This window comes from Gouania willdenowi, chromosome 18 (assembly GCF_900634775.1).
Source record: "Gouania willdenowi chromosome 18, fGouWil2.1, whole genome shotgun sequence".
Taxonomy (NCBI): domain Eukaryota; kingdom Metazoa; phylum Chordata; class Actinopteri; order Blenniiformes; family Gobiesocidae; genus Gouania; species Gouania willdenowi.
The window spans coordinates 25,765,196-25,777,693 of NC_041061.1; the positions used below are offsets into that span (position 1 = coordinate 25,765,196).

Below are 12,498 nucleotides of genomic sequence, written 5' to 3' on the forward strand. Positions count from 1 at the left end.
GGTAGACCTAATGCTAATGAAGTAGGAGGAATTATAACCAAATCAAGCTCCCTGATTGGTTGAAATATTTTCAAAAGCCAATGGGAGGCCTGAATTTGCTTTTACCTGCCCCTTTATTAGGATACAAGGCTTAATGATGACACTTTATCATAGTGATATTTTTTCAACACTGAGCGTTTACTGCATGGAAACTTCAGTGTTATTCTTCATTTAGATCCAAAAAGGAAGGAATATCACAGTACAATGTGAATTAAAACTGCACCCTTGCACCAGCACCCGTCGAGGCACAAGGCGACTCCTTCCTACCAGCCGCGTTCAAAGTCAAATTTAATTCCGTACGGCAAGAGGTCTGGTTGCGGAGTGGGGGCGTCTGTCTTCTGTAAACGTCAGTGTGGTGCAGGTGAAAATGATTATGTTTCATAAAGTATAATTGTGCTCTAGAACAGTGTCAGAGTTCTTCGGGGGAGGCGCGGCGTGCTACAAAATGACAAATCCAAAGAAAGTGTGGTCATGTTTCTCAGAAAAAGCAGAAGAAGAAAGGGGGAGAGTGTCTGTGACAGCCTGTGTCCAGGTATTTCTCTTTCTCTTCAGCTCAGCTGGTTAAGGTGTTGTGTCTATGGTGGGTTTCTCAAGCATCTAACCACAGGTGTAAGTGTACATAGGTTTGTGGGAGTGTCTGCTCTGTCTCAATTTTTAATTACATTCAAAAAAAGCTTTATAGGCATGACAAACATTTAAATTGCCAAAGCAAGTGTGACATTGAACAGTGTACATACAAACAGCATAATTTACATAGCACAAAAATAAAAAAATTTAAACCTCATATTAATTTAACAAACCAATGAGGAGATTAAATGCTTTTTAGCTGTGCTTAAGAAGACTGGTAAAGATAGTAGCAGTACTGGGCCACATTTACTCTGTCTCCGGTATGTCTCCAAAATGTTTCCGGGTTTCAGTATCACCTCAAACTACCCCACAAGTAAAACAAATGTAGCAAGGGCAGGTTGATATTACAGTTAATATATTTACATTCAGTTTAGAAATAATCCAAAGAGCAGCGTGAGCGCTCAATACCAGTTTCACTTTTAGTAGGCGTACTGCCTTATGTTGCTTTTATGGGATGATCTGACGTGTTTGTGACCCAATGTGACACTGCGCTATGTCAAAACAATGGACTATCATCTTAAATGGACTATTTCTGTGGTCAGTTGAGGTGAGGAGGAGAAGAAAGCCACTGTTAATGTTTTAATATGCTGCATGAAGGCCCAAAAAACAGCCTGTTTTTAGGAACGGTCTGAAAGTCACTTTTCAGAGGGATAAAACTCCAGAAAAAAGGGCGAGTTTGGGAAAATAAACTCAAAAACTATGTTGTTGGGGTTCTTAGAAGAATTGGAGATGGGGGGAAAATAGCATATGGACCTTTAAAGTAACTCTCTCAACCCTGTTGATATCACAGATATTTGGGAGTGGTGGTCTAGTGGTTAAGGAAGCGGGCTTGTAATTGGAGGGATGCCGGTTTGAATCTCACCTGGGCCATCACTGTGGGATGTCGAGAAGCTTCCTTTACTCCAATCCAATTGCTCCCTGGGTGCGTGCAATTGGTAGTTCACTGCTACCTCCTGGGGGAAATGGGTAAAATGCAGAGAAGAATATAATTATTATTAAGAAATGTATGCTTAAACAGCTTTTCATACATTGTTTTTTATTTATTACTTTTGACTTCTATCTACAAGTTATAACCACATATGTTTTAGTATATTTTAACATTTCTGGTGTATGATGACTGCTGCCGACAAGTTTTCGTTGTGTTGTTCTCAGTGCAATGACAATAATACATTACAGCATAGTGATGTAGTCTCTACTGCCATCTGCTGTTACAGGTAAGAATTGAGCTCACATGTCGTGTTTATCCAGTCATAATCATCAATGTAACTCTGTTCCAGTTTCCTTAGCTACAATGGAAAATTGTGGTCAGTAAAAAAAAAAAAAAATCCATTTTCCAAATTAAATTTTTTTTTTAAATCTGTTTTCCGAAATAATATTTTTTTTAATATCCGTTTTCCGAATTTTTTATTTTTTTTTTTCAATCCGTTTTCCGAATTAATTTTTTTTTAAATCCGTTTTCCGAATTTTTTTTTTTTTTTTTAAATCCGTTTTCCGAATTTTTTTTTTTTTTTTCCTGTTGGGATTATCTCGTAATTTTTTAATTTATTTTATTTTTTTAAACACAGAGACTGGTTCCAGGTCAGAGTTCATCACAATGGCGTCATCCACAGCGCTGGATATTCATCCATTTATTGATTTTTACTTTTCGAGTTAGAATATAAAGATATTAAGGATTTGCAGTCGGCACAACTTTAACATTAGTGACGGACAGGTAAAGAGGATACTTTAGTTCTAGGACACAGTCGTCGTAAAGCATATATCAGAGCTTGGAGTCCTGGTTGATTTCATTAGAAACAACTACAATACTACGGTAACTTCACGGATACCGGTGAATAATAATAATAATATTAATGATTGGCAAACTGCTTCTCTCGTCTCCTTTTTCGGCATGGACAAAACAAAAAAAGGAATAACAAAACTTCTGTGAATGCAACCATGTCGGAAATAAACTGAATAAATAAAATAAAAATAAAAATGCATTGGATTTTATTTGGTGCTTTTCACAGATTTAAATGGAAACAAGCTAATAACATACTTTTAGTTTTTTCTGTCCATCCTTGAGGAGCATTTAGTAACGTTTATAGAAATCAGCCTGATTCAATGGGATAATGTAACCGTAAACAAAGTGATTTAACTCAGGTTGTAGGTGAACAATCCAGTCAAGGTATTCACATTACTGTAACTGAGTTGCTTTTATGGATACTTGTACTTTTTTCTTTAGTATATTTCTAAATCATAATTGTACTTGTACTGAAGCACTTTATAAAAGAAGTAAAGTAATTTGTTACATTTCTACACCCAACCAGTACAGTACTGTTTTTAAAAATAATCAATGGATATTGTGAATCTACTGTAACCAGGTTAAAAAATATAACCAGGTTAAGAAAACAATGTTTAACAGTTGAAGGTTATTATCATGAAAACGTCTTAATAAGTTGTTCATTAAAAGTTAAAGTAAGTTTGATGCTTACTTGACATGAAAACATATGTTTATAATCATGAATATGTGTTTACCTGTATTTTATTTGGAAGAAGCTTTTATGAAGAGAGGAGAAAGTGCAGGTGGTAGTGAAGGTGGTGCTGCTGTTCTTATGATTCTGGTTTAGAGTCAGGCAAACGGGACACTGACAGCATTTCATCTGAGAAACCCATGGACATTCAGCCCGAGGTCAGGGGTAAGACTTTCTCTGCTTAAGTGTCGGTTTGGCAGCAGTGCATGAGAGTTTACCGTCGGTACACGTGGAGAGTTAGCATCCATTAGCTCAGTGGATGTGAAGGAACAAACTGCGTGAGTCGTGGACTGAGACTATAATATGTGATTCAGACTCGAGGAGGGGACCAGGGTTTTCCGCTGATGTCATTTTCGGCTGATCGAGCACTTTTACACTGGTTGACCAAAACACCGACTACCTGGGTCTCCAGCGGACAGAATTCAGACTCTACCCGGGAATGATGCACATATCCGAGTATTTTTGTTAAACCGATGAGAAGCAGTATCAAAGCGACAGACCTCCTCTGCTTCCTACTCCTGTATTTTCTCTATTTACCTTTATTGTTGGTAGTCTTTTTTGTTTTGACTTTTGTAGTTGTTTTAACAACTGTAAAGTGTATTTGAGTTTTTGAAAAGTGCTTATAAATAAAATGTATTGTTATTATTGATGGGACAAGTGAGATTTCCGAGTGTGAAAAGCACAGAATGAGTTCTCACTTTGAAAAGGTACATTTACGAGGAACACCATTCACTAATCAGGTCCATGATTATTTTTTTATGAAGCTACTGTATTATTTTAATTGAATTTAGAAATTTAAAGGAAATGTTCAGTACAGTACGTCTATACGGCTATTGGCGAGTGGAATCACTGTAATAGCGTGTAGCAGTACGTTTATTTTCTAGCAACCTTCCGGCAACAGTATTCATATCTATGGCAACAACGGCTACTTTCCGGTTGCACATCAATCAACGTCCGGTTACACATCAATGTTTTTTTTTTATATTTGTTTGTTCTTTTTTTTTGTAATGTGATTTATTTATTTATTTATTTATTTTAATTCAGACACGCATTTTCATTGTGAAAAAACATATCTGGTGAGCTTTATCAATGTGAGAAAAAAAAAATCTCATATAAATTTTAGATATATTTAAAAATAAATAAATAAATACAAAAAAAGCATTTTTTAAAAAAAAGAAAGGATTTCAATGTACAAGTGCGCCATCTATTGTGTAAACCCATGGTTTTCGTTGTGTTTTTGTGGTTATCATTGTTTTTTGTTTTGGTTTTTTTTTTCATTTTCACTGTGTTTTTTCCTAAACGGCCTTCCATTAAACGGATTTTTTTTTTAAAAATCATCCTTTTTTTATTTATTTTTTTTACTTACTGACTACAATGTTCCACTGAGTGACGTAATAATCCTATGGCCGTATATACGTAGGCATCGAATGTGGATGGACACGTCAACAGCGCTGCCATCTTGGACCGGTGGTGGAAAAGGAATCAGTGCAAGGACATTACGACACAAAAAGGTATTTCTCAATCTGGAAGTATAATTATTTGCTGAATTTTAAACCGATTTCCAAACTGTTTAAATTTTTAAAAACGTCATACATGTAGCTATGATACAAGTTGCTTGGATATATTTAAAATGCTGGTTTTACCACTCAACACTTAAATTCCCCTACAATAATTAATGAACGATTGATAATAATAATAATAGCAATAACAAAAATAATCTAATAAGAATCCAGTAACTACAATACAATAATAAAAGCAATAATATTAATAATAAACAATATTTTTTATTATTGATACTACTGCTAATAATAATGTAATAATAATATATAAATAATATGATAATATAATGAGAATGATAAGAATAGCAATAATAATATTACAGTAGCAATAAAATTATACAATAATAATAATAATAGTCAAATACAGTGTATAGCCTATAACAACGTTGTCAATAAAACCCTGAGCACATCTGAATGTTTTCTATGTTCCTTTTATTCTACTTATGTCTATCTGTCTACATATCTATCTATTTCTGACGTTTGTTACAAACAAACCCCGTAAAAAATGCTTGAGAATTGAGCGATGTATGACACCTTTAATTGTGTAAGCACATCATTCCTCTAGGGATGACTGTAGGAGTGAGTGCCACCGGTCCAAGATAGCCGCCCCGTTGACGCACCCATAGATATCATATAAAGGCTAGATGTCTCGGCCGCACTGGCGGCCATCTTGTCAGGGTCAGCTCTCTCACCCATAATCGTGTAGTAGTTGTGCATGTAATTTTAAATAACAATAACTTGCTCAATTTTCTACCAATTTTCAAACGGTTTAGTTTTTTATAAAGGTCAGATGTGTCGTTATAACACTGCACTTGTGAATTATTATATTACACTTCCGGTCAATAGTGTTGGATGACTTACTTATTTCCCCATTGGACTTCAGATAGGTGCAATGAACACACACACGTTATTAATATGTCAAATCAATATATGAGCTACTAAAACTCGGCGTACAGAATGGCAACATGAGATATATGTATACTTTTATTATAGGAATATCACTAATAAGATAAAATAATTTTAATTATTACATGTTTAGTTTAAATAAATAATAATTCAAAATATTGTATCATAGTATTGATAAAACAATTAAACATATTCTAAATAGCCTTGTGTCAACAACAATATTGTAATTCTGTTATGTCAGCCCCACTGTTCCTTTGTAACAAGACCTGTATTGTACATACTTCCACTAAGTAACTAAATATATCCTAAATATAGTCATAGTGTTGTAGTATCTTACATATGAAAGTTGATCCCACAGACTCTGGCTCCAACAGAACGGCGATTAGAGCATCCATAGGCTGCACAAAAGTCTGGAATCTTCACTTCAATCTTCACTTGGCAATTTTCTAAAGGAAACATAACGTAAGATGTTTTTTAACAAACTTTCCTAACAAGTGAAATCTGGTGGTATCAGCCTTACACAACTATGCTCCATGATTAAGTTGTTTTTTGAAGGGAGAAGCTGCAATCTTAACATTTGAAAACATCCAGAATTGGAGCCACGTTTATAAGAAAGCAAACCGTATCCAAATCCGTCAAGATTTTAGCTAGATAAAAGTATTTACATTCGGCAGATCACTCACCTTCCCTCTGGTTCCACAAGACTCAGTCAGAGAGCTGCCGGGGCCAGATGGCCACCGGTGATGCCATGGCAGAATCCGCCGTAAGGCATCTAGCCTTTATATATGATATCTATGGCCGCAGCAGTCGATGCGGCGTCTACCTATTATAATGTCTATGGTGGCCACCACTTAAACACTTCCGGGGTTAAAGAACGGTGGTAAGAGTTAACCGCTGAGATGAGGGCGGTAGTGCAACAAAGAGGGTGCAAGAAAAACCCAAAGAAGAAGGAAAACAACATGATGAGAAGTATAACTTCTCTTCAAGATATTTAGAACCGGATAAAACAACAAACGCTGTTAGACGGGATTAACAGGAAATGTACGACTTGCTTTCTGGCCTCAGCTGTCCATGCTTCTGCTTAAGCCTTTTTTTCAACTTTTAAAGGTCACTTTTGATTTTTCTAGAATCCTGAGCAGATGAGCAGCTAAGTTGTATTAATTAAACTAACTTCAGTTATAAAAAGCGTGAACATGAAGTCAGAGTTGTGCTGATGTGTTTTACTGTGTCTGTTTGTGCAGGAAATGGATGTGACGTCTGCAGCTGTATTCTGTATGGGAACCTGTTTGACCCTGTCAGGATACTCCTACTACCTGTACAGGAGAAGTCGAGCCACTGTTGAACAACTTGATGTCAGTTTTGATTTTATTCTTTATTGTAAATGTTAATCTACAGTTTTCTACAAATTTGTTGCACGTGGACGTTTGTGGAATCCTGTTTTAACAGCTATTGCAGGGCTCAGAGTCGGCGCCAGGCAGCATTAACTGGGGGGGCATTAAGAAAACTGCGGGGGGCACAAAAACACTTCATTTCGAGTAGCATCTATAAGCCCCCCCACCCCCCGCCACCAAAAAAATTGAAAAAAAACGGGTTGGTTTTTTGGTTGAAAAACCAAACAAGCAGCGTTTTTCTGTTTTAAAATTAAATCTGGTTTTGTTTGTGTGATATTTGGATATTTAAAGGAAAATAAGACGTCAGCTTGATGTTTTAATCTCACCACACAGAACGACTGACAGACAGACTTTTATTATGCTACGTTTGATAAAAATGATCTTGTATCATGCTGTCCACCTTCCACTGATGGCAGAGGTGTCATTTGTGTGTCGATGATGTTTCGTTAAAGAGTTATTGATGCTGGAAGTCTGAATCTGTGAATATCTGCCAACTTTACCGAACAGTGTTATGATCCAAATAGTATCCAGATAAACTGGTGACTTTTGCTCCCGGTCATAAAAAGAAGCAACGCATAAGTCACATTACTGGTGAATTGAAACGTTATTATTACATAAATAAATCAAAACCAAAGAATGGATGTTATGTAAAACATGCATATATGTGGTGTAATAAATCTACTGGTGCGTCTCATTTCTTATGATCAACTTCCGTGTGTATTGACGGCTGCCGTTAGCGGTATTTATAACGTGCAAAATTGTTTTTTTTTTTACTACTTTTTTTGCAAAAGTGTCAATTGGTAGAAGTTCTAACATCTATTGTTCCTCACACCAGCCTCACAGTTAATAGTCAGTCACCAGTTTATCTATTTGGATCGTAACACCGCAAAATAAAACTACAGCGTGATCAGCATTTTATGAGCTAAAACATCCACACACTGAATGAAAAGGACTTAGGACTTGATTTTATGTAGCGCTTTATCACCACACTGAAGCAGTCTCAAAGCGCTTTACATATCAGCTCATTCACCCAGTCACTGTCACATTCACACACCAGTGGGACAGGACTGCCATGCAAGGCGCTAGTCGACCACTGGGAGCAACTTAGGGTTCAGTGTCTTGTCCAAGGACACTTCGACCCATAGTCAGGTACTGGGATCGAACCCCCAACCTCTCGATCAGAAGACGAGCCACCATGAGCAGGACCAGAAAACTGCTGAATAATCCTAAACAGTCCTGTGAGGAGACCTGGTCCAGGACCTGGGGAGGGAAACAAGGTGTAGCGGACTTCAGTTCTCGCTCTAATTTATCCGTAAATATCACACAAACAGAACAAGTTAAAAAAAATTGAATTAAAATTTAAAAAAAAAAAAAAAACAGAAAAACGCTGTGTATCTGGTTTTTGTTTTTTCTGTATTTCTGTTTTGGTTTTAAATCAGAAAAACAAAACAACCACACCGTTTATTTGTTATTTTTATTTGGTTTTAAAACGGAATACCCAAAGAACCAAGGGTACACGGATTCCTAATGCTATATAAACACAGCCACAAAAACAAAGTTAGCTCGCTAACACACTTTATGAAGTGGTCGCTACAGCATCAGCAGACTCTGCTCCTCCCGACCGCAGACGTAGGTTTAAAATCCACTTTTTACGGCGTTGTTCTGTGAGCTTTTTACATTTTTCAGTTCAATTGAACATTAGATTAGACAAGGCATTTGTTTCAACTACTACCAGTGTTCATACCACTGGTAGTAGCTGAATAAGAGTTTTAATTAATTGAAGTTCATGTCTAGCACAGACACACACGTGAGTGAGAGAGAGAGGCACACAAAATGTTAGTTTTTTAGACGAGTAAACTAACACTATAACACACACACAGCAATATAAACAAGTGAACTAAAAATTTTCTTTCTGAAAGCATGTCGACGACTCGGCGCTTGTCGTGTGAGGAAGGCACTAGTTAGAGACGGCTCGTCAAGACCCGCCTTCGTTGCTTCTAATTGGTTTATTATTGCATGGCGCCTGCTGTGGTTGGTTAGATTCAGGCACAAATGAGACATGGCTTGGTCTGGGATTGGTTATCTCGGTCAGTCAATCAGAATTACTCAAACTACAGCAAGCAGCGAGGACCAAAGTTCATTATCATGAATGGAAAAATATAAGCGTGAGAAATGCCCAGTGTGGCGTGTGGTGTGAGAATGGGTCAAATTGCGTGACTGTCACACTCAAAGGGTGACGCTTGGCAGCTCTAATTTTAGAGTTTTTGAGCTGACTCTCGTGTTCAGTATTGCATAGAGAGAGACATAGTCAAAGGTTTTGCTTTGCTGAATCAATCAATTTATTAGCGATGAACAGAAAATGAATCAATAAGTCATATCAAGTCAATAGAAGAACAGGCACTCATCTAATGCACAACTGTGGGCGTCAGGGCCTGCTCACTCCCTGGGCCTCAAATGTAGATTCCTCAGCATTTTCATTCTATGTTGTTATCTAGTTTTCTCCTCCTTCGGCTGGGACATGCAGGCTGCATGTGTGTCTTCTTTTGTTGTAATACGTAAGACATTTGTGATTGTCAGGGTCAAATATGAGCTCATCAAAGATAAAGACATGCACAAAGAATATAGGTCAGAGCACAGATTTTCAAAAGTTAAAATTGATATCTAACAGTATTTGTTTAATGAGAAGATGTTTTACATTTACAAATCCAATGATCAGTTACTATCGTTAGTTAAAGATGACATTTTACCGTTGATTTAAAGCAATACAAATTATGTATAAGATAATTGATTTATTCCTTATTTTTATAATTTAGGGGTCTATGGTGTCTGTTTGATTTATTTAGTATATGAACGAGTTTAGTTTAATGTGTATAAAGTTTCATTTTAAATTATAATTATTTTTATTTGTTAATGATATAGACTTTGTGATCTTTGGCTCATTCTGACTTTTAGTGTTAATCTGATTGCCTTGTTTATGTCTGATTTGTCTCTTTGCTTACGCACATGGTTGTGTTGTGTTTAGATTTAGATGAAGTTGAAATCAGATGTTCTAATACTGTTTGTCCTGGTTCTTTGTAAAAAGCTGGCCTGACTGAGAAGGTATTTTATTAACAGGATTATTGAGTATAAAGACATATGATTATAGTATTACACACAAAAAGAAACCATGAATAATAATCCATTCCAAAATGATCTACTGTCTACTTTAGCATGTGTTTCAGTGTTTTGTTTTGTCATTTCAGAAAGCCCCACACCTCCCTATAGATGAGAGTCTCAAAGACCTTATTAGGGTTACTCCAGGACGACGTCTCCAATATGCTGTCATTGAAGGTCATTGTGGTTCTGCTGATGTGTTTGGTTACCAATTCACTTCAGTGTGTTTTAACCATTCCCCTCCTTTTTGCCACTCTTTTAGGTACAGTGAAGTCAATTGGTGAACCTTTGAGGAGCCACTTCTACAACAACACATTAGGCGTGTTGCATGAGTACAGGCTTCTGTGGAGAAGCTGGTCATGCCCATGGTGAGAAACTGAGTCGATGAACTACACTACAAGTGTGTTTCTGTGTTTTCCAGTTATAATGCACAGTCGTTTGACGTAGCTCAATAGGTGTGCTTTCCAAAAAAGTCAAATTTAATGAATTTCTAAAATGCTTTAATTAAATTAAAGGTCAAGTAATATTATATCAGATTCCTAAGGAAGAGAAAGCAATCTCCCAGTTCTTAGTGCCTTGTTTAAAGTGGCATCATATGTCGAATTTCAAACCAGTCTAAAAGACTACAGCAGAGAAATATGAAATTAATAACAATAGATTAACTCAGTTTCCGTATTAAGCCTGTTTTCAGGGAACTTAATAGTCCGTAATGACATTTAGTTAGGTAAAGCCAATTAAATGGAAATAAAATAGGTAATCTGAGTCTGTAGACTAAGTAACTCAAACTGCTGGTAACCTCAAAGTGTTGCTTTGGAATTGAAGTTAAGGGATTGTTAGACATTTTAAAAACAATGTGTTTCCTAATCCTGTGGATTCAATATGCCTGTTCTAGGGACAAGAGTGACCAAGTTATCCAGGAAGAAGCCTCCATGGTACCCTTTGTGTTGGTGGGCTCAGATGAAACCACAGTCAGGGTCGAGAACCCTTTCCATGCCTCTGGAGATTACATGGAGATAATTAAGAAGAAGTTCTACGACAGAGTTTGGGCTTTTCCTTCATCCTACCACATCAGTGGGGTAAAGCCTTTTGGTTACATGGAGACTGAGAAAATGCTCAAGGTCAGATTCTAATGTTATTTATATTGTAATGTTTCCAAATAGATTCTTGGTTGTAAAGTACTGGACTTATCTGTTCCAGGTTGGCACCACACTCACAGGCATTGGCGAGTTAATAATGGACAGAGATGAAAACCTGAGCCTCCGACCTCCTATCAATGGAGCCAAGTACCTCCTCAGCCTTGGAGACTTTTCCAATGTGAAGGATGAAGCTTTGTCTTCCACTTTTTGGTGGAAGGTTCAATCCGGTTTCTTTGCTCTAGCAGGGGTGGCAGTGATTTCCTGGATTTGTTTTCGCCACTAACGCCATTTGAAAGCTCTCTGGAGGTAGGAGCAGGAACGAAGGGAATTTGAAAGACTGATGGCAGAGGCTCTAAACGCCACTGGACAAGATGGACAGGAAAACCAACCAGACAATACCTGCGTGATCTGCCTCAACCAGTCACGTAACTGTCCCCTGTTGGACTGTGGACATGTGTGCTGCTGCTACACATGATATCAGGGCTTACCACAGCCACTCTGCCCCATCTGCAGACAGGCCATCATCAGAGTGTATCCACTCTATCACACCTGAGGTGACACCGTGACTGCAAGGCCTTGGTGTGATTTACAATCCCTGTTCCAATAAAAGTGAATTGAAAGGACAATTGCCAAGTTTTTACAATGTTGAAATTAATTGGTTAAAAACATTCAAAGTCAAACAGTTCGCTGTGCCTTATTTTGCTCACTGATGATGAGACTTTTGCTGTTTTGAAAGGTTTGTACTGTATGTGTTTAATCAGAAGGATTAAAAACTTTCAACTGTTCAGCAGATCTGCAAAGTTGTTGTTTTTGTTATTTATGAAGGGGGAATTTGATGCTCAGAAATGTAAACGATGAATGATTGGGGAGTCGGGCTGCATGATTATTGACCAAGATGATAATTACCATTATTTTGATCAATATTATAATCACAATTATTCATCGTGTTAGGGAAAAATCTGTATTTCTTTTGAACTACTGTTTTTTTTAAAAAACAAACAATATATGAACAGTTTACGGTGCAAAATGAAGCTTTACATGAAAATTATACCATAAAAAAGATATTAACCCAAGTATTTAAAATGTACCAAGGGTTTTCTGAATAAATACACTATTACAGAGTGCTTTCACAAAATGCAACTCATTGGAAACAATTACAGCTCACAGCTCTCATCAA

At 36.9% G+C, this 12,498-nt stretch overlaps 1 protein-coding gene across 1 annotated transcript; it reads left to right on the top strand.

Moving 5' to 3' along the window:
• Positions 1-3,202: 3,202 nt before the first annotated feature.
• On the top strand, positions 3,203-11,947 carry LOC114480651 (mitochondrial ubiquitin ligase activator of nfkb 1-A-like). The gene is made up of 7 exons (XM_028474970.1): positions 3,203-3,341; positions 4,597-4,687; positions 6,883-6,993; positions 10,275-10,362; positions 10,448-10,553; positions 11,078-11,303; positions 11,383-11,947. The coding sequence occupies exons 2-7, from the start codon at positions 4,604-4,606 to the stop codon at positions 11,602-11,604; spliced, it is 837 nt and encodes a 278-aa protein (XP_028330771.1). The 5' UTR covers positions 3,203-3,341; positions 4,597-4,603; the 3' UTR covers positions 11,605-11,947.
• Positions 11,948-12,498: the final 551 nt, after the last annotated feature.